The sequence below is a fragment of the Pristis pectinata genome, chromosome 7 (assembly GCF_009764475.1).
Source record: "Pristis pectinata isolate sPriPec2 chromosome 7, sPriPec2.1.pri, whole genome shotgun sequence".
Classification (NCBI taxonomy): Eukaryota; Metazoa; Chordata; class Chondrichthyes; order Rhinopristiformes; family Pristidae; genus Pristis; species Pristis pectinata.
The window spans coordinates 7,213,770-7,236,495 of record NC_067411.1 but is presented as its reverse complement, the minus strand read 5'-3'; the positions used below and the strand labels follow the sequence as shown (position 1 = coordinate 7,236,495).

Here is a 22,726-nt window from a genome sequence, read left to right as displayed (position 1 = left end):
ATGTCCCCTTTGACACTCACCGACCTTTATTGATGCACCATAGAAAGCAACCTATCTGGATGCATCACTGCTTGGTAAGGCAACTGCTCTGCCCAGGACCACAAGAAATTGCAGAGAGTTGTGGACACAGCCCAGCACGTCACAGAAATCAGCCTCCCCTCCATGGACTCTAGTGAAGCAGCCACCATAATCAAAGACCCCACCCACCCGGGACATGCTCTCTTCTCCCCCTCCCATCAGACAGAAGATACAAATGCCTGAAAGCATGTACCACCAGGTTCAAGGACAGCTTCTATCCTGCTGTTATAAGACTATTGAATGGTCCCCTAGTACGATAAGATGGACTCCTGACCTCACAGTCTACCTTGCTATGACCTTGCACCTTATTGTCTGCCTGCACTGCACTTCCTCTGTAGCTGTGACACTTTACTCTGCATTCTCTACTGTTTTACCTTGTACTACCTCAATGCACTGTGTAATGAATTGATCTGTATGAACGGTATGCAAGACAAGTTTTTCACTGCACCTCTGTACCAGTGACAAGAATAAACCAAACCAATAATGGTAGAATCTGGGGAGAGTTAATGGGAACAAGGAAAAAATAGGTTGCAGGGAAAATTAGTGAGTAGGGGCATTGCTTTGTGAAACGGCGTAGATTCAGTGGTCTGAATGTCTGTCATAAGGAAACACATAAAGAGCTGTCTGGTTACCTGTGCAGGAAGCAGTGGGCGGCAGAGACGACCCAGCATGGAGCTACGAGAGTCCCACCGCAGAAGGACTTGCCCATGTAAATGGCGGCAATCCAAGGGTGAGAACCTCGCATCGCTGCGGACCCTTTGACAACCCTCGGAATGAAGACCTTGCGGAGCCGTTCCCCGCACGAGGGTTGTCGCCTCAGAAGGCTCGTCGTCATCGGCCTCGCAACTGCAGGAGGTCTCCTCGGGAGAATGCCTGCGGAGACAAGGGGGCAAACCCAGCACGTCACCAGCTGTGCACTGAGACCAGCGCCCACAGCGGACGGGAGCAGAACTCTGGCGATCCAACTCCCTTGCCTTAACGACCTGCCCCATGGCTCTGACATCCACCATCATGAAGTGCTTCAAGAGGCTGGTCACGGCACGCATCAATCCAGCCTCCTAGACAATCTCAACCCACTGCAATTCACCTACCGCTGAAACATGTACACTGCGGACACCATCTCCCTGACCCTACACTCATCTCTAGAGCATCTGGACAGTAAAGACACCTACATTAGCCTACTGTTTATTGACTACAGCTCTGCTTTCAATACTATAATTCCAAGCAAACTTCGACCATCGTTAACGATGATGCATCTGTCTCAGCCAGGCCTCCCACAATATTCTCTCTAGCTTCCTGCAGTGTTCTTGGACATACCTGATCAGGTCCTGGAGATTTATCTACCTTCATATGTTTTAAGACATCCAACACCTCCTCTGCTGTAATGCAGACTATCCCCAAGACCTCCCCATTAACTATCTCAAGGTCCGAAGTCTTCATGTTCTTCTCCACGGTAAAAACAGAGGAGAAATACTCAGTGAGGATCTCGCCCACCTCCTGCGGCTCTACACAAAGATGTCCAATTTCATCTTTTGAGGAGTCCTATTCTCTCTCTAGTTACTCTTTTTCCCTTAATATACATAAAATCTCCTTGAATTCTCCTTAATCTTCTCTGCCAAAGCCATTTCATGCCCCCTTTTTGTCCTGATTCCCCTCTTGAGTGCACTCCTGCAACCCCTATACTCTTCCCGGGATTCGCTTGATCCCAGCTGCCTGTACCTGACCCATGCTTCCCTTCTTTTTCCTGACCAGAACCTTTATAACCCTCATCATCCAGGGTTCCCTAGTCCTGCCAGCCTTGCCCTTCACTCTAACAGAGATGCCAAGTGATAGGCAATAGTATGAAGGAACTATTGTATAAATCGATGAATTTTCAAAGGAGCTCCAAAGGATGATGACCTGTATTGCAGGTAAACTTGTGTGCTTGTCTCATAACATTAGGTTTGATAGAATTTGATGCTTTTTTTTTCGAAATACTACAGGTCGATCTAATTTCATGTTTGTTTATATTTTCCTAACCCACATGAAGCAATGAAATTCTAAAATGTAAGGCAGAACATTATTTCTGGAACAAACAGTGGAAAAGCTAAACGTTTTGATTAACCTCAAGGAAGGTGTTTTCCTAAAAGCCATCAAAAGAAGGAACAGCTTGAATAAAAACAGAAACTGCTCAGCCAGTCAGGCTGCATCTGTGGGAAAAGAAATAGAGTTATTGTTTCAAATCAAAGACGCTTCATTTGCTGCTCATACACCAGGGTGTCTTATTTGCTGGTTTTTAATAGTCATACTGCATGGAAACAGGCCCTTCGGCCCAACTTGTCTGTACCGACCGTGTTGCCCAGCGAGCTAGTCCCAGCTGCACGCGTTTGGCCCATAGCCCTCTAAACTAAAGTGAGGAGATGTCAGGGGTAAGTTTTTTAGTCAGAGTGTGTGGAATGGGCTGCTGGCAACGGTGGTGGAGGTGGATACGATAGGGACGTTTAAGAGACTTTTGGGTAGGTACATGGAAACTAGAAAAATAGAGGGCTATGGGTAAGCCTAGTAGTTTCTAAGGTAGGGACATGTTCGGCACAACCTTGTGGGCCAAAGGGCCTGAATTGTGCTGTAGGTTTTCTAAACCTCTCCTATCCATGTACTTATCCAGATGGCTTTTAAACGTTGCTAATGTGCCCGTCTCAACCACTACTTCTGGCAGCTCATTCCCAAATACGCACCACCCTTTGGGTGAAGAAGCTGCCCCTGATGCCCCTATTAAATCTCTCGCCTCTGATCTTAAACCTATGCCCCTCTTGCTTTTAGCATCCCCTCCCTGGGAAAAAGACTCTGTACTTTCACCCTGTCTATGCCTGTATTGTAGGTGCTGACTGATGCATTCAGAAAAAACTGAAGACATAGGTTTCAGATCTTGGGAGGGAAAGCACAAGAAAGTTCAGACAGAAGGTAAAGCAGGATTTTATGAAGTGATGAAGGAGAACCATGAAGCTGTGTAGCTGGATCTGTTCCTGTTTACTTTCTAAGAACTGGAGCTGAGGATACACGTCTTTATGCTGAGAGCAACAGTGACAGTTAAACACAAAACTCTGGCATTATTTATGAAAAATCTAGATGCTCCAGTGGGAAGATGATGAAGTTAGAACATAGAAAATAGAACATAGAACAGTACAGCACAGGGACAGGCCCTTCAGCCCACAATCTCTGTGCCAAACACGATGCCAAATTAAACTAACTTTCTTCTGCCTGCACATGATCCCCATCCCTCCATTCGCTGCATATTCATGCGTCTATCTAAAAGCCTCTTAAATGTCACCATCACCCCTGGCAGCCCATTCCAGGCACCTACCACTATGTAAAAAAACTTGTTCTGCACACCTCCTGTAAACTTTCCGTCCCCTCACCTTAAATGCATCTCCTCTAATACTTGACATTTCCACCCCAGTGAAAAGTTTGTGACTGTCTGCCCCATCTGTGCCTCATAACTTTGTAAACTTCAATCAGGTTTCCCCTCAGCCTCCAACACTCCAGAGACTGTTGTGTATTATCAAAGGGTGTGATTAATTGGGATGAGGCAGTCCTCATTTCCACCTCGTCCCAGGATCTGTAGTGTTCCTTTAGTAATATCCTCCAATATTCGACATTTCTGCCCTGGGAAACAGACTGTCTGCTCTACCTCTGCTTCTCATAATTTCGTAAACTTCTATCAGGTCTCCCCTCAGCCTCCAGCACTCCAGAGAAAATAATCTAATTGTGTTGAACCTCTCCTTATAGCTAATACTCTCTAATCCAGGCAACATCCTGGTGAACCTCTTCTGCACCCTCTCTAAAGCCTCCACATCCTTCCTGTAATGGGGCAACCAGAACTGCACACATACTCCAAGTGCAGCCTAACCAAAGTGTTATACAGCTACAAAACAACTTCCTGACTCTAGAACTCAATGCCCCAACCAATGAGAGTAAGCACGCCATACGCCCTCTTCACCGCCCTATGTACACGTGTTTCCAATTTCAGGGAGCTAGGGACTTACATGTTGCAGGGCTTTTAAAGAAGGTTGATCTTTACAGGGAATGATTTACATCCACTCTGGTTTTGTGGGCTCAGATGAAGGATAATAATGCATAACTGTATCCCCCATAATAATGTAAAAAAATTAAAAACCCTGATACTCACTTACTGTACCACACTTTGGGATGTCACAGTGCTCCCAGGATATATGGTTGTCCAACTTTATGTAGCACCAGGGCCTTTTATCCCCATCTGGGTTTCTATACAAGATAAATGGATAATGGCTCAACTTTTCTGCATTGTGCGTTTCATTTCCATGACAACAAATCACAGAAGCAATGTATAGACAGGAGAGTGGGAGGTGAATGGGAGAATTGAATAAAACAGAAAAGATTTGCATTGACACAGGAAACTGAGGAATGCACATTCAAGTAACTAAATAAAATTAGTCTAAACCATCATTTTTCTGTCAATAAGACAACATCTGACTCACTGACGGCTTTCAGGAAAGAAAATCTGCCATTGTTACCCCAACTGGCCTCAGTACAGGTGACTATAATAAACCAATTTACCAATGTTACCCATCAGTGTGGTAATTAGTAATTGGTTTATTATTGTCACATGTACCGAGGTACAGTGAAAAACTTTGTTTTTCATGTCATCCATACAGATCATTTCATAACTTAAATACATTGAGGTAGTACAAGGGAAAACAATAACAGAATGCAGAATAAAGTGTTACAGTTACAGAGAAAGTGCAGTGCAGGCAGACAATAAGGTGCAAGGCTATGACAAGGTAGATTGTGAGATCAAGAGTCCATCTTATCGTACTAGGGGACCGTTCAATAGTCTTATAACAGCAAGATAGAAACCGTCCTTGTGTGTTGTGTGTTGACTCTTCACAGCCTCAGGGGCTGGACAATAAATAGTAAAGCAGCTGCCTCACAATTCCAGCAACGTGGGTTCAATCCTGACCTCCGGAGCTATGTGGCGTTTGCACGTTATAGAGTCACAGAGTTGTACAGCACAGAAAGGGGCCCTTCAGCCCACCATGTCCATGTTGACCTTTTTGTCCATCTACACGTATCCTATCTGCCTGCAATTAGGTCTGTATCCTTCTATGCCTTGCCTGTTTAAGTGTCCATTCAAATGCCTCTTAAACGTAGTGACTTCTTCTGACAGCGTGTTCCAGATATCAACCACTCCAGCTGAAAAAACTTACCCCTCAGATCCCCTTTAAAACTCCTACTGCTCACTCTAAACTATGCCCTCTTGTTTTTGATACTCGAAGTTGTGGGCATGCTATGTTGGTGCCAGAAGCGTGGCGACACTTGCGGGCTACCCCCAGAACACTCTATGCAAAAGATGCATTTCACTGTGTGTTTCGATGTACATGAGATTAATAAAGATATTTTATCTTAATCTTACTCCCCGTGTCTGCGTGGCTTTCCTCCAGGTGCTCCGGTCTCCTCCCACACTCCAAAGCTGAGGGGGTTGGTGGGTTAATTGGCCGCTGTAAATTACCCCCAGTGTGCAGGTGCATGGTAAGATCTGGGGGCATTTGATGGGGATGTGGGTAGATTAGGTTACAAGGAAAAGTAATGGGGAATGGGATCACTGTGAAAGTTGATATAGTCTTGATGGATCTAATTTTATATCCTGCACTGTACTCCTGCAGCAAAACAACAAACTTCATGACATACATCAGTGATAATAAACCTGATTCTGACAAGCACTTGGATGGCCTGTGCATTGAAGGCTATGGGCCAAGTGTTGGAAGATAGGATTAATATGGACGGGTGCCCACTGGGCAGTGTGGATGTGGTGGGCCGAATGGCCTGTTTCCATTTTGTATGAAACTATGAGATGGACGGATATCATGGGGAGAGCCTTTTAGTTTGTGCACAGATGAGTTTTTCACGTTACCAACGATTAACAACTGCAACTCTGCCTGCAGATGAAGTGAATTGATGGGGATGTGGGGAGAATAAAGAGGGATTAGTGTATGTGTGGGATAATAGATCATTGACACAGATTCAGTGGCCCAGAAGGCCTGCCCCTGAGCTGCATGATTTTAATGACTATGAATTGATTTGAGACCAGCTTCGAGGCAATCAGTTAACACAAGTACATTCCTTCGTTCCCCATTCCCCACCTGCAGTAGGAATGGTCACCCAGTCCCAACTGGAGAGCCTCTTCCAAGCTACTGATGTTCAACTTGTTTCGCATGAAGTCCTCCTTCCAAGGCATGCACTCGATGTTTGTTTCACTCTTGTCCTCAGTGCCTTTATAAGTCCTCCCATTGTCCTCATAACAGTGTTTGTTCTTATCTAGATGAAAGCAAGAGCATTAGGTGGATATTCTGTCATTGATAACAATTCTGGATGGTGCAGAGCCAGTAGATTTCTAATGGAGACACAAGAGACTGCAGATGCTGGAAATCTGGAGTAACACACAAAAAACTGGAGGAACTCAGCGGGTCAGATAGCATCTATGGAGGGAAATGGGCAGTCGACGTTTTGGGTCAAGACCCTTCATCAGCACTGGTGATGAAAGTCAGAACTGGTCCTGATGAAGAGTCTCATCCTGAAATGTCAACTGTCCATTTCCCTCCACAGATGCTGCCTGGTCCACTGAGTTCCTCCAGCATTTTGTGTGCTGCTCCAGATTTCCAGCAGCTGCAGTCTCTCTTGTGTCTTCATTTTGCTGGAGGAACTCAGCAGGTCAGGCAGCATCTGTTGAGGGAAATGCACAGTGGACGTTTATGGTCCAGCCCCTGCACCTGGACTAGATTTCCAACATTGGCTTCACACACAACCGTTGTTGACTTTGGACACTGGGACATGGGGAACCTTACAATACCAAAGAGTGCTGGACTTGTTTCCCTTGAAAAGCAAAGAGGTGATAAAATATAAGTTTTTAAAATCAAAAACTGTTGGTGTAAAGAAAATATTTCCACTTGAGGGAGGGGTCGTAAACTAGATCACCAGTGAGAAAGGGGCAGTGGTAGTTTGGTTCAAGGACAGCTTTGGGCATTAATACAGGTGCACTTGTTGGCAATGGTTTGGACTCTCAGAGGGAGCTTATAATTTAGGTGACAAAAAGAGTCAGCTGCCTGCCTCTGATCATTGTAACCTCATGGTGACTGGTATCCAATGAAACTTCAACCCAAACAGATTGATAGGCGAGGCGCCCTCCATTTTTATTCATGGCATTGAAGCTGGAATTCCATCTGGGCAGGATTTTGATGTAAAATGCTGTAAGGAGTCAGCATCAGTGAGGACAGCAAAGGAACACAGAACAGTACAGCACAGGAACAGCCCCTTCTGTCTACCATGTTGTGCTGAACTAATTAAGCTGATGAAACCTAATCACTTCTGCCTGCACATGGTCCATATCCCTCCATTCTCTGCATATCCATGCACTTATCTAAGAACCTTTTTAACGCCTCTATCGTATCTGCCTCCACCACCACCCCAGGCAGCATATTCCAGGCACCCACCACTCTCTGTACAAAAAAACTTGCCCCACACCTCCATTGAACTTTCCCCCTCCCTCACCTTAAATGCATGCCCTCTCGTATTAGATATTTCGATCCTGGGAAAAAGATACTGGCTGTCTGCTCTGTCTATGCTTCTCATAATTTTATAAATTTCTATCAGGTCTCCCCTCAGCCTCCACTGCTCCAGAGAAAATAACCCTAGTTTGTCCAACCTCTCCTTATAGAACATGCCCTGTAGTCCAGACAGCATCCTGGTGAACCTCTTCTGCACCCTGTCCAAAGCCTCCACGTTCTTCCTATAATAGGGTGACCAGAACTGAATGCAGTACTCCAGATGCGGCCTGCCCAGAGTTTTATAAAGCTGCAATGTAACTTCCTGACTCTTGAACTCAGTGCCTCGACTAGTAAAGGCAAGCATGGCATACGCATTCTTTACCACCCTATCAACTTGTGAGGCCACCTACAGGGAGCTATGGACTTCAGAAACAAGAGCTGAGCAATGTTTAAACAGAAATCAACAGATGTTGCATTTACAGCACCTTGGACCCAGCTGCTGTTTCTTTGTATGTCTCACGACCAGCTTCTCTCTTTTTGCTTATCACTCCTCTGTCACTGAGCCCCTGTGCCTCCCACTGTTACACATCTTCCCCTAAATGAAAATTTAAAAAACTGCAGATACTGGAAATCTGACGTAGAACAGGGTAAGGTAAGGTAAGGTATCTTTATTAGTCACATGTACATCGAAACACACAGTGAAATACATCTTTTGCATAGAGTGTTCTGGGGGCAGCCCACAAGTGTCGCCACGCTTCTGGCGCCAACATAGCATGCCCACAATTTCCTAACCCATACATCTTTGGAATGTGGGAGGAAACCGGAGCACCCGGAGGAAACCCACGCAGACACAGGGAGAACGTACAAACTCCTTACAGGCAGCGGCCGGAACTGAACCCGGGTCGCTGGTGCTGTAAAGCGTTACGCTAACTGCTACACTACCATGTAGGCAGTCAGAATCATTTCCCCAGGGTAGAAATGTCAAACACCAGAGGACATGCTTTTCAGGTTGGGGGGGGGGGGGAGTTTAAAGGCAACATGAGGGGCAAGTTTTTTTATGCAGAGAGTGGTGGGTGCCTGGAATGGGTTACCAGGGGTAGCAGTGCAAGCAGGCAGTTTGGTGGTGTTTAGGAGGCTTTTAGATAGACACGTGAATATGAAGGGAATGGAGGGATGTGGATGTAACACAGGAGGAGGACATTTAGTATAAATTGGCATCAAGATTGGCACAACATCGTGGGCCAAATGGCCTGTCCAGTGCTGTACTGTTATAAACAGGATATGCTGGGAATACTCAGCAGGTCAGACAGCATCTGCGGAGGGACAAGCAGGTCTGAGATGATTAATACGTGATTACTGCTAAGTGTTTACAGCATTTCCTGTCCTCTCTCCAATCTTCATTCTCCCTGCATTCACATTGTTGGCTGAGTATTTTCACCGGTTTTTGTGTTTATTTCAGATCCCCGATATTCCAATTGTGGGATAGACGAAAGCACTTATTGACGTGAGAACTGGTTCTCTCCGAGGTACCTACTTATGTCACAGTATTTCCCCACAAAGCCATTGCGACACCCACAAATGACCTCTCCAGTGCCCTGGACTGATCGACATTCACCACCATGGAGGCATGGATTGACCTCACAATCTGAGAGGAAAAAGAGAATTGGTAAAAGAAGGCACAGCCAGCAGAACACACCATAAAATATGGACACACAAGAGACTGCAGATGCTGGGATCTGGAGCAACACACAATCTGCTGGAGGAAATTAGCGGGTCGAGCAGCATCTGTGGAGGGAAAGGAATTGACGTCTCAGGATTGAGAGTGGAGACGGGAGATGGCCGGTATACAGAGGGGGGCAGTGAGACAGGAGAGCGAGGTGACTGGTGGACTGAGGTTGGGTGAAAGGTGACGGGCAGGTTGCACCAGGTAGGGCAGGGGAGGGGAGGTGGAGTTGGGAGACGGGTGGCAGGTGGAGAAGCGAGAGGCAGACAGAGGGGAAAGAAGCCGTCTCCGACCCTCACACTTCCCTCCCCACCTCGCTCCATCTGCCTCTCATTTTTTTTTCTCTTTGGCGCTACCTACCTGTCACCTTTCACCCCTCCTCTGTGCACCAATCACCTCACACTCCTGTCTCACCATTTCCATCCCCTCTGTATACTGGCCATCTCCCCTCTCCACTCACATCCTGATGCAGGGTTTCCACCCGAAATGTCGACAATTCCTTTCCCCCCCCCACAGATGCTGCTCGACCTGCTATGTTCCTCCAGCACATTGCTTGTTACACCATAAAACTTGCCAGGACCACAAGAAACTGCAGAGAGTTGTGGACACAGCCCAGCACATCACGGACACCAGCCTCCCCTCCATGGACTCTGTCTATACCTCTCGCTGCCTTGGTGAAGCAGCCAGCATTATCAAAGACCCCACCCACCCGAGTCATCCTCTCTTCTCTCCTCTTCCATCAGGCAGATGATACAGGAGCCTGAGGGCACGTACCACCAGGCTCAAGGACAGCTTCTATCCCACTGTGATAAGACTATTGAATGGCTCCCTTATACAATAAGATGGACTCTTGACCTCACAATCTACCTTGTGATGACCTTGCACCTTATTGTCTGCCTGCAATACACTTCCTCTGTAACTGTGACACTTTACTCTGTATTCTGTTATTGTTTTTACCCTGTACTACCTCAATGCACTCGGTAATGAATTGATCTATACAAACGGTATGCAAGACAAGCTTTTCACTGTACCTCGGTACAGGTGACAATAATAAACCAAAACCAATACCAAACATGTGGTGGCCAAATACTGATTCCCCAGAGCCCTTCCAACCTCCACAAGTAACAAGTCAGGAGTGTGAAGGAATACTCTCCGCTTTGCTGAGGGAGGAAGCATCAACAACTCTCAAGAGGCTCAACACCTCCCAGGACAAAGCAGTTCACTTACAACCCATCGCTCTAGTCATTCACTCCCTCCATCTCCAGCCCAGAGTGACTGCAGTGAGTCCCATTTACAAAATGCACTACCTTTACTCACCTTGGGCTACTCTGAAGGGACCTCGCAACACCATGCCCTCTATTGCCAGGAGGATCACCATCTGCAGGTTCCCCTGCTAAACTGCACATGGGAGTATATCACCATTCATCATCGCTTGGTCTATATCCTGGAACTTCCTGCCCAGCAACATTGTGGGAGGACTTCCACCGGAAGGACTGCAAAGGTTCAAGAAAATGGTTCACCACCACCTTCTCAATGGCAACTAGGAATGGCCATAAAAGCTGGCCTTGGCAGTGATGACCTCATCCAGTAAATAAATAAAATATGCAGCTTACCATAACCAGGTGACACCATGTTACAGACTGCATTTTGCAAAGGACTAAGAGGTTCTCATTGGATATAGAGAAAGCAGCCAAGAAAACACACAGCAAACACACACACTGAAGTTTTCCCATTTCTCCCCTGGGACTTTTGCCAACCATCTTAAATCTTGTGTCCATTGGATCCTGGCCTTTCTGTCAATAGAAATCGGTTTCTGAATTTTTACCCTCATCAAAACTCTTCACGATTTTCATCAGCTCCAATAAATCTCTCCTTAACCCTCTCCAAGCCAAGGAAGAACAACCCCAACTTCTCCAGTTAGGATCTTACTCAACTCGGTTGCAAGAAGAACTTTAGGCACTGGAGAAGATGGTGTCAACAAAGCTGTCAGAGCAAGACAAATGATTGGCCCGTATTTCAAACAGAACAGGGGAAGTCTAAAGACTGACACCTTTATATGCGACGCTTTGACACTCTGGCCCACTCTCGGCACACACACAGCTTTCAACTTTGTCGTTGACAAATCGGTTCCATCTTTCTCCGATGCGGAAGTACCTGTGGTGGGTATTCTCCAGGCACGCTTCTGAAACACAAGGGAAAATAATTGGAGGTCCCCAATTCACACAGCATGGAAAAAGGACTTCTGGCCCACAGAGTCTGCACTGACTGATCAATCTCCTATTTACACTATAATCCTACATATAATCCCACATTCTTATCAACACCAAATTCTACCACTCACCTACACGCAAGGGACAATTTACAGTTGATACCAACCCCGCACGTCTTTGGGTCATAGGAGGAAAATAGAGCATCCACGGGAGACCCACACGGTCACAGGGAGGGGGTGCAAACTCCATAGAGACAGCACCGGAGGTCAGGTTTGAACCTGGGGTCACTGGACCAGTGAGGCAGCAGCTTTACTTGCTACACCGCTGTGGCAATTGGTGCATCTGCACTGCACAATCGAATTGAAATTCAACTTCCCAAACGCCCACGTTGAGATTTCAGTGTGTGTTTCCAAACCACAGCCCTGGGTTCTGGATCACCCACCCAGTAAAATGACCGTTACCGAGGAAGGAAGGAAGGAACCATAGAAACTGGAGAGAGCCACTCTGCTCCTCCATTCAATGAGATCACAGCTGATGTAGGGGCGAGGGACTAGGTCCATTTGCTCTACTTTTCTCATTAATAAACACATAGAAAGATACAGAATGAAAACAGGCCCTTCAGCCCATTAGTCCGTGCTGATCATTGACCATCCACTAACACCATCCTACACTGCCCCCGTTCTTTTACTCTCCCCACATTCCCATTAACTCCCCCCAGATTCTACCAATCAGCAACACATTTAGGAGCAAATTACTCCATATTGTTCCTTGTGTGTAAGTGAGTGGTAGAATCTAATAATTAACCCACCAAACTGCCCATCTTTGGGATGTGGGAAGAAACTAATGCACTGGAGGGAAGTCCGCCTAATGGCAGGGGGAACATGCAAACTCCACATGTTGAACCCGGTCTCCAGTGCTATGAATCGACCCTGCTAGCTACACCACTGTAATACATTTGATTCATAAAAATCCATCGGTTTTGGATTTAAGATCAGCAATTGATTGTGCATCAACTGCTAGTGGGGAATCAGGTTCCAAATTCTCACCACTCTTTTAACTTTCCTCCTGAGAGCTGCAGATTTTAGACCTCTGCCCCTGAAAGCTCACCAGTGCCTCTACTTCCTCAGGAGGCTGAAGGAATTTGGCACGTCCCCCTTGATACTCATCAATATTTATCGATGCACCATAGAAAGCATCCTATCTGGATGCATCATGGCTTGGTACGGCAATTGCTCTGCTCATGACCGCAGGAAAGAGCAGAGAGTTGTGGACACAGCACATCACAGAAACGAGCCTCCCCTCCATGGACTCTGTCTACACTTCTCGCTGCCTCGGTAAAGCAGCCAACATAATCAAAGACCCCACCCACCCTGGACATTCTCTCTTCTCCCCTCTCCCATCAGGCAGAAGATACAAAAGCTTGAAGGCACGTGTCACCAGGCTCAAGCACTGTTATAAGACTATTGAACGTTTCCGTAGTATGATGAGGTGGACTCTTGACCCCACAATCTACCTTGTTATGACCTTGCACCTTATTGTTTACCTGCACTGCACTTTCTCTGTAGCTGTAACACTTTATTCTGCATTCTGTATTGTTTTCCCTTGTACTACCTCAATGCACTGTGTAATGAATTGACCTGTACGATCCATATGCAAGACAAGTTTTTCACTGTACCTCGGTACAAGTGACAATAATAAACCAATTCCAAACCAACCAATTTTGTCTATCCACCCTAGCAGGCTTCTACTGATATCTCCCATTGGACCTACAAAGTTGTAGCGATATTGTACCTCAGCCTCAGACATGAGTGGATTGCAATGCTACTTGCTTACCTTCCTGGCAGTTAACCCCTGAGAATTGAACTCTGCACTGACAGTAGTAAGATTTCTGGCGAGTATCTCTGATGCAAGTCCCTCTGTTTTGACAGGGATTTGAAAGGCAGGGATCTGAAAAGAACAAAGCAAAGGGGTTACAGTATCCAAGCTGTGGCCACAGTAATCTTGCTGAAGGCAAGATACATCACATCTTAATTCTCCCTTGGAGTATTTTACAATGGCAGCAGTTCTGAACATCCCAGCTAAGGCAAACATCGTCCCTGCACCCACTCTGATAGGCCCTGTCAGAATTTTGTACCTTTCAATGAGATCCCCTGCTCTGGCCCATAATATAGCCCAGCCATGCTACTCTACATCTGTAGAGCCATCCTGCCCTCAGCAGGAGGATGTGAACCTACAAAATGGGAACAGAAGTAGGTCACTCAGCCCCTTAAACCTGCTCCTCCATTCAATGGAATCGCAGCGGATCCGACTCTGACCTCAGCTCTGCATTCCCACCCACTCACCATAACCTTTCACCACCTTACCGAGAGTCCATCGACCTCTGTCAGAAAAATATTCAAAGACTCTGCTTCCACCACCCTTTGAGTTTAAGAGTTCGGGTTTATTCATCCATCTGTTACAATAACCCGTTTAAGATCAGTGTCAGTTCCCCACACTTCAGGGGTAATTAGAATCAGCCTGCTAACCTCTCCTCTGCAAAGCTCGAGCTCGTCAGTGGATTATTTCTAAGATTAAGACAGCTGAATGTGTTCTTTCTCCAACAAGAGAGTCTAACCAGCTACCTTTGACATTCAATGGCATCACCATCACAAATCTCCCACCATCTTTAGTGATGAGTCAATAGTGATGAGAAATTCAACTGGACCTGCCACATACCTATATGTGCAGACCACAGACTGGGTATGCTGCAGTGAAGGACTCAACTCCTGACACACTAAGGCTTGTCCACCATTCACAAGGTCCAACAGGAGCACTCCCCACCTGAAGGGACAAGAGCACTGCCAACAACACTCAAGAAACTCGACATCATCCAGGACAAACTGGATCAGCACCTCATCGACCGCCCAAAATATTCACCCCCTCCACCACTGGCACACAGTGGCTGCATTGTGTACCATCTCCAAAATGCACTGCAGTTACTTGCCTGGGCCAGTCTGACAGGACCTCCCAAACCCACCACCAATACCAGCAAGCAGGACAAGGGCAGCGAGTGCATGGGAACACCACCATCTATAGGTTCCCCTTTCAGGTGCACGCTATCCTGGTTTGGAAAAGTATCACTGATCCTTCAGTGTCACTGGGTCTACAGTCCAGACAGAGGGGTCTTGGGTCCCAAATCCATAGCTTGCTGAAAGTGGCTGCACAAGTTGATAGGGTGATAAAGAAGGTGTATGGCATGCTTGCTTTATTAGTTAAGGCATTGAGTTCAAGAGTCAGGAAGTTATGTTGCAGCTTTATGAAACTCTGGTTAGGATGCGTCTGGAGTTTTGCATTCAATTCTGGTCGCCCCATTATAGGAAGGATGTGGGGGCTTTGGAGAGGGTGCAGAAGAGGTTCACCAGGATGCGGCCTGGATTAGAAGGCACGTGCTATGAGGAGAGGTTGGACAAACTTGGGTTATTTTCTCTGGAGCATTGGAGGCTGAAGGGAGACCTGATAGAGGTTTATAAGATTATGAGGAGCATAGGTAGAGTAAGCAGCCAGTATCTTTCTCCCAGGGTCGAAATGTTTAATACCAGAGGGCATACATTTAAGGTGAGGGAGGAAAGTTCAAAGAAGATGTGCGGGGCAAGTTTTTTACACAGAGAGTGGTGGGTGCCTGGAATGTGCTGCCAGGGGTGGTGGTGGAGGCAGATATGATAGAAGCATTTAAAATGGTCTTGAATAGGCCCATGAATGTGCAGAGAATGGAGCGATATGGACATTGTGTAGGCAGAAGAGATTAGTTTAGTTAAGCATTTAATTACCAGTTTAATTGGTTTGGCACAACATCGTGGGCAAAAGGGCTGTTCCTCTGCTGTACTGTTCTATGTTCTGTGTATTAACACAACTTCACAATTTTCACAGTAAATTTTGCAATTAATTTAAAACATTTTCATGTCCCAGGAGGAAGGTAATGCACTGAATGAAGAATTTCTATAACATTACTATATTTCACAGTTCAACGCCACATTGTTTAGCATTCATCACCCGTCATTCCTGGCAGGAAGAACGTCCATCTTACCAGACGGACACTACACAGGTGAGGTGCTCCTTATGCAGTAACATAGTGATGACCAGTTAACCTCCACAGCAATCACTAGCTATTAACTGAGTCATCAGACACTCAGTTACATCAAGTTACCCTGAACCTACAGTGCAGAATCAGGCCATTTCGCCCTAATATCCATGCTGGTGTCTCTGCTCTACGTGGACCTTCTCCCACCATCTCACCCCATCGATATGGCTGATGATTCCTTCCTCCTCAAGTGCCTATACTCCTTGCTTCCCGAAGCATCACGTGCTATCCGACTCTCCAGTTTTTATAAATCTCAGCAGAAGTCCTCTAGAAGATTGGTCCACCAGGAAACTGCAGATCTTCCTCTTAATGTGCTTGATAACGTCATAGAGTCATAAGGAGATACAGCACAGATGCAGGCCCTTCAGCCCACCAAGTCTGTACTGACCATCAACCAGCCATTTACATTAATCCTTCATTAACCCTATTTATTCTTCTCCCTGCATTCCCATCAAGTCACCTCAGATTCTACCACTCATCTACACACTAGGGGCAATTTACAGCGGCCAATTAATCTGCCAACCCTCCCATCTTTGGCATGTGGGAGGACACCAGAACACCCCGAGGAAACGCACGCGGTCACAGGGAGAATGTGCAAATGCCACACAGAGCTTAGGGTTGAACCTGGGTCTCAGTGCTGTGAGATGGCGGCTCTACGAGCTGCGCCACTGGGCAGCCCCTGACATCACAACCATAAAAGGACTATTTAAATCACGCACCTTGTACTGGACATTGTGGAACTGTGCAATAATCCCAGGAGACAGTGTCATTCATCAGCGTGTAACACCACGGCTTCTCGTCATTGTCTAAGTTTCTGAAACAAACACACAGGCAACTCAGTCATGGGCCAAAACTCCTGTCCACTTGAAACCCCACTGCTTCCCCTGAGCTTTACCCAGTTAATAAATCAAAGTTATTAGTGGCCACTAGAGAGGACTCAGTGATTTGCCTCTCAATAATATGTAAAATTCTACCAAAAGTGCATGACAAACTTCAAAAATTGCAGTGGTGCTGTGGACAAGACGGACAAAACTATGGATATTAACTTTGCAATAATTTGCAAAAGACAGTATGCAGTTTGGTTTCTGGGGGTATAAACAGCTTAAGCTGCACAAACACTGTTTATACATTTTATCCCTGCTAATAAGGGTGATGTCTTGTGCATCCTACATGCTGCCGCCCCTCCTCAGCTGTCTGCTATAACTCTTCGGTGAGGACCAAGCTGTGTGAGGGGTCCTGGGATCAACAGCTGCTTCGCTCCCTCTCACACCAGGGCCGGGGAGTAGTAGCCCCCAACTCTCAGACCCATCCATAGCCAGCATCTACATTTCCTCAACCTAGCAGAGAATTCATTGGCAAAGGGAGAGCTGTGAGTAAGCCAACATGGACCACTGTGGTGTGGTGATTGGTAACTGGTTTATTATTGTCACACGTACTGAGGTACAGTGAAAAACTTTGTTTTGCATGCTATCCACACAGATCATTTCACCACATCACAACAGAAGCATTACCTCGATGCACTGATGTTATGAAATTACAGTACAGTGTTACAGTTACAGAGAAAGTGCAGTGCAGGCAGACAATAAGGTGCAAGGTCATAACAAGGTAGATTGTGAGGTCAAGAGTCCATCTTAACGTATAAAAGGTCTGTTCAATAGTCTTATAACAGTGGGATAGAAGCTGTCCTTGAGCCTGGTGGTACATGCTTTCAGGCTTTTGTCTCTTCTGCCTGATGGGAGGGGGGAGAAGAAAAAATGTCTGGGGTAGGGGCGGTCTTTGATTATGCTGGCTGCTTTACCGAGGCAGCGAGAAGTAGAGTCCGTGGAGGGGAGGCTGGTTTCTGTGATGTGCTGATCTGTGTCCACTGAACTCTCTGCAGTTTCTTGCAGTTTTGGGTAGAGCAGTTGCCATACTAAGCTGTGATGCATTGAATAGGATGCTTTCTATGGTGCATCGATAAAAGTTGGTGAGGGTCAGTGGGGTAAATGTTAGCAATACCACCAAAGTGGTAAGACAGTTATTACTCTCACCCTGGTTAAGAGAAGTTACCTGCACTTCCTAATCCCACAGTGAATTTCATCAGGAGTTCAACACTAGAGCAACATCAGCACATGACACAAAGCAACTTTCAGATTTCCCTGGCTCGATTACCCGTGCGGAGAAATCCGAAACTTGAGTTGAGCTACACTGGATACTTCTGACAGTTTCGCTGTTATTACCCCAGTACATCCAGGTCCTGGAATTACGCCACACTACAGGAAGGATGTGGTAGCACCAGAGAGAGTGCAGAAGAGATTCACCTGGATACCTGGAGAACTGCTTTACTGAAGCAGTCACTCTATGCCAATATCCAACAAACAACAACGTGAATGGAAAGTGAATGGAAACTTTATGTGTTCTGCGAGATAGCTTCCCAGCAACTCTTCAAGTAGAGCATGCGTTATTATTTATTGGAGCCAGGAAAGGAACAACAGTGTTTTGAACTAAGTGAAGTTAAGAGAGAGCACAGGATTTGGAGCTGGCCGGAGGGTGTTGGTACTTTCTGCCAAGGTTCACATATTTGGTGTGCCTGCCTTGGTAAGCCGAGGAATTGAGTGTAAATGTTGGGAGATGGACTATGATCTACCTTGTTGTGACCTTGCACCTTATTGCACTGCACTTTCTCTGTAGCTGTGACACTTTACTCTGTACTGTTATTGCTTTTACCTGTACTACCTCAATGCACTCTGTACTAACCCAATGTAACTGCACTGTGTAATGAATTGACCTGTACGATCGGTATGCAAGACAAGTTTTTCACTGTACCTCGGTACAAGCGACAATAAGAAACCAATACCAATACATCATGTTGCAGCTGTGCAAAACATTGGTTAGAGTTAGAGTATTGTGTACAGTTCTGGTCACCAACAAAGGATGTGGTAGCAATAGAGAGAGTGCAGAAGAGACTCACTCAAACATTGCTTGGAATGGAGGGCTGTAGTTATGAGGAGGGATCGGACAGGCTGGGTTTATTATGGGCTGGTTTCTGGGAGACTGAGGCTGGGTTTATTCTCACTGGAGCATAGGAGGCTTAGGAGGGCCTTATAGAGGTTTATAAAGTTATGAGGGGAATAGTCCTTTCCCCTAGGGCAGGGGAGTCTGTACTGACAGGGCACAGGTGAGATCTGAGGGGTAAGTTTTTCACACAGAGGATGGTGTGTTAATGGAAGAAGCTGCCAAAGGAGATGGTAGAAGTGGGTACAACTACAACACTTAAAAGACATTCAGACAGGTACTTGGAAAGGAAAGGCATCAAAGGGTATGGGCCTCATGCGGGCAAATGGGATTAACGTGGCTAGGCATCATGGATAGCACAGATGAAGTGGGCCGAAGGGAGCTATTCCTATGATATGGAGTGACTAGCTGTGTGAGGAACCAAAGGACCACAATATCTGCCTCCATCAGGAAAAGGAAGGACGGAGCTGGGGAACTACTCTGTCCCTGCCGACTGCGAGCCATGCTCATGGTTATGTTGCTCTTCTAAGGTGTATTTCTCAGACCTGCAGTAAGGGTGGTCAGCCACACCCAAGCTGAGAGGGTCCTCCAGGCTTCTGAGGTCAAACTCCAGGCTTATGAAGTTGGACGACCAATGCAGGCAGTCGGTCCCTGAGGCAGTCTGCTTTGCCGTCCCTCGGTAGGAGCTCCCATTGTCTTTGTAGCAGTCAGAGGCAGAATCTGGACATCAAACATTGCAGATGTTAAATAACAAAGAGTTAATTCTGGAAGTTTATTCCCCAACATAGCTGACCCTCTGGGATTGTTGGTCTGTGTGGATATATGAGGAAGAGGGAGGGAGTGAGAGTGAGAGACAGACAGAAAGAGACAGAGAAAGAAAGGGGGGAAAAGAGAGAGAGAGAGAGAGAGAAAGAGGGAGAGGGAGATAGAGGGAGAGGGAGAGGGAGGGGAGAGAGGGAGAGAGAAAGAGGGAGAGGGAGAGAGAGGGAGAGAGGGAGGGAGAGAGAAAGAGAGAGAGAGGGAGGGGGAGAGACAGAGAGAGTGACAAGAGACTGCAGACGCTGGAATCTGGAGCAACAAACAATCTGCTGGAGGACCTCAACAGGTCGAGCAGCATCTGTGGGGGAGAAAGAATTGTCGACGGCAAGAACAACTCCTCGTATTTCGTCTGGGTAGTCTACAACCCAATGCTGTGAACACCAAATTTTCCAATTTCAGGTCACCTTTATCTTCTATGTTCCTTCCTCCCTTTCCTTCTGATCCACCTCCAGTCCTCTCGTCTTTGTTCCCAAACACCCTCCCCCCAGTCCCCCATCATCCATCTTCACCCCTCGCCCTCCTGGTTCCATCCAGCAATGACCCATGCATCTCACCCACCGGATCCCCATCCGTGCCCTGTAACACAGTCTTGCCTCCAATTCTGCCTGACTTATAAGGAGGTCTCTCAGTAAAAACATTTTCAATACTAGCCCAGGAAGAGGGCAGTATCTCACTGAGGATCTTCAGGTCAGGTCAGGTCTAACAGGACCAAAGGGTTAAAGGGTCAAGTCAAGAGAAGTTGAAAGTCGAGGCGCTCTGCACCGTGACACGAGTTGTGAATGCTTGGCTGAAATAACCATGCACTACTGTGGCATGACTTTACCTATTTCGCACTTCTTCCCCGCATGGCCATCACTACAGGAGCACACTCTCTCCCCAGTGGCCTGAATTTCCCGGCACATTCCACCGTTGAGGCATGGGTTTGTCCCACAGTCTGTGAATCAGAAGGAAGAGTTACTGTCTGAGATACTGCATCAGTTCCTCAGCAAACCGGCTGCGACTCTCAATGGGAATCAGTTGGCTGGTGAATCTGCCCTGTTCTCAATCCTCTTTCCTCAGCCATTCAATACATCAGGGGCGCATCCCTCCCCACCATCGGAAGTATCTACAGGCGCTGCCTCAGGAAGGCAACATCCCTCATCAAAGGTCCCCACCATCCGGGCCAAGCCATGTTCTCGCAGCTCCCATCGGGCAGGAGGTACAGAAGCCTGAAGTCCCACACCACCAGGTTCAGGAACAGCTGCTTCCCTTCAACTATTCGGTTCTTGAACCAACCTGCACAACCCTAATCACTAGCTCAGTACAGCAACACTATGACCCCTTTGATCACTTTGCACTAAAATGGGTGACTTTGATTTTTGTTCTAATTGTGTTCTTTCTTGTATAGTTTTGTATAACTAACATTTTTTTTCTTGTGAATGTTGTATACCTGATGCTCTGTGCCTGTTATGCTGCTATCTATTTATAAATCTGTACATACCATCTACTGTATATCATCTATCCATCTATAATTCACTGATGACACCACTGTTGCTGGCAGAATCTCAGATGGCGACGAGGAGGCGTACAGGAGTGAGGTAGATCAGCTGGTTGAGTGGTGTCACAACGACAACCTCACACTCAACGTCAGCAAGACCAAGGTACTGATTGTGGACTTCAGGAAGGGGAAGTTGGGAAATCACATGCCAGTCCTCATTGAGGGATCAACGGTGGAAAGGGTGAGCAGATTCAAGTTCCTGGGCATCAACAGTGAGGAGGATCTATCCTGGGCCCAACGCATTGATGCAATCATGAAGAAGGCACGCCAGCGGCTCTACCTTGTTAGGAGTTTGAGGAGATTCGTTATGTCACCAAAGGCTCTTAGAAATTTTTCTAGATGTACGGTGGAGAGCATCCTGACTGGTTGCATCACAGCCTGGTATGGAGGCTCCAATGCACAGGATCGCAAGAGGCTGCAGAGGGTTGTAGACTCAGCCAGCTCCATCATGGGCACAACCCTCCCCGCCATCGAGGACATCTTCAAGAGATGGTGCCTCAAAAAGGTGGCATCTATCAATAAGAACCCTCACCATCCGGGATATGCCCTCTTCTCGTTACTACCGTTGGGGAGTAGTAAGGAGCCTGAAGACCCACACTCAACGATTCAGGAACAGCTTCTTCCCCTCCACTATCAGATTTCTGAACATCCATGAACCCATGAACATTACCTCATTATTCCTTTTTTTTGCACTATTTATTTATTTTTGTAGTTTATAGATTTTATGTCTTTGCACTGTACTACTGCCGCAAAACAACAAATTCCACATTATATGCCAGTGATAACGATACTCTGAATCTGATTCTGCTGCAAGTAAGTTTTTCATTGCACCTGTGCATGCACTTGTGTTTATAACAATAAACTTGACTTTGAAACTTTTTTTTAGTCAGACTGTAGGCATCACCCCTGGACTGCTCACTGGTGCCTTTGCCCATGGGAGCCTCTAAGGCATAACAGAGAGAGTGGGTGGTCATGTGGATTGGATCACTGGGAAAGTGTCAGTATCCACAGTGGGCGCATTGGTGCCCACTGGGATTCTAATGTGTGTTCATTTCTGCTGGTTTGATATACAGGTTAACACTCCATCAAAGTACAACTTCATACAAACTCACAGAGTAAGAAGCCAGGCTAATCCCCTCCCACAACCTTGTTCCCTAAGCAAGACCCCACCCACAACCAAACCCCTCTCTCCGCCTGGTCTCCTAACAAGAATTTGATCTCACCCAGCCAACCACCTCCCACAGCCCTCTCCTCACACAAAGATTCACCCCACCAACCAATCCCTTCCCCCAGCCCTCTTCATAAGATATCGGAGCAGAATTAGGCCATTCGGCCCATCGAGTCTGCTCCACCATTCGATCAACTGATTTCTTTTCTAAACCCCATTCTCCTCCCCACCTTAACCCCCTCACCAATCAAGAACCTATCAATCTCTGCCTTAAATACACCCAGTGACTTGGCCTCCACAGTCCTCCGTGGCAACAAATTCCACAGATTCACCGCCCTCTGGCTGAAGAAATTCCTCCTCGTCTCAATTCTAAAGGGACGTCCCTTTATTCTGAGGCTGTGCCCTCAGATCCTAGACTCTCCCACTGATGGAAACATCCTCTCCACGTCCACTCTATCTCTTCCCCAACAAGGACTCCATTCTTTCCCACCAATCACATCCCACAGCCCCCTCCCCTAATAAAA

General features: G+C 46.7%; 1 protein-coding gene across 1 annotated transcript in view; it reads right to left on the bottom strand.

Moving 5' to 3' along the window:
• The window catches only part of LOC127572623 (hepatocyte growth factor activator), a 57,447-nt gene that overhangs the window by 12,651 nt on the left and 22,070 nt on the right, over window positions 1-22,726 (bottom strand). Inside the window, exons 7-15 of the mRNA XM_052020089.1 lie at window positions 20,321-20,431; window positions 19,224-19,398; window positions 16,404-16,498; window positions 13,401-13,514; window positions 11,408-11,539; window positions 9,169-9,279; window positions 6,234-6,408; window positions 4,244-4,338; window positions 711-951 (exon numbers count right to left, since the gene is read on the bottom strand). Coding sequence (XP_051876049.1) covers window positions 711-951; window positions 4,244-4,338; window positions 6,234-6,408; window positions 9,169-9,279; window positions 11,408-11,539; window positions 13,401-13,514; window positions 16,404-16,498; window positions 19,224-19,398; window positions 20,321-20,431 — 1,249 coding nt within the window. The remainder of the gene's footprint in view (window positions 1-710; window positions 952-4,243; window positions 4,339-6,233; window positions 6,409-9,168; window positions 9,280-11,407; window positions 11,540-13,400; window positions 13,515-16,403; window positions 16,499-19,223; window positions 19,399-20,320; window positions 20,432-22,726) is intronic.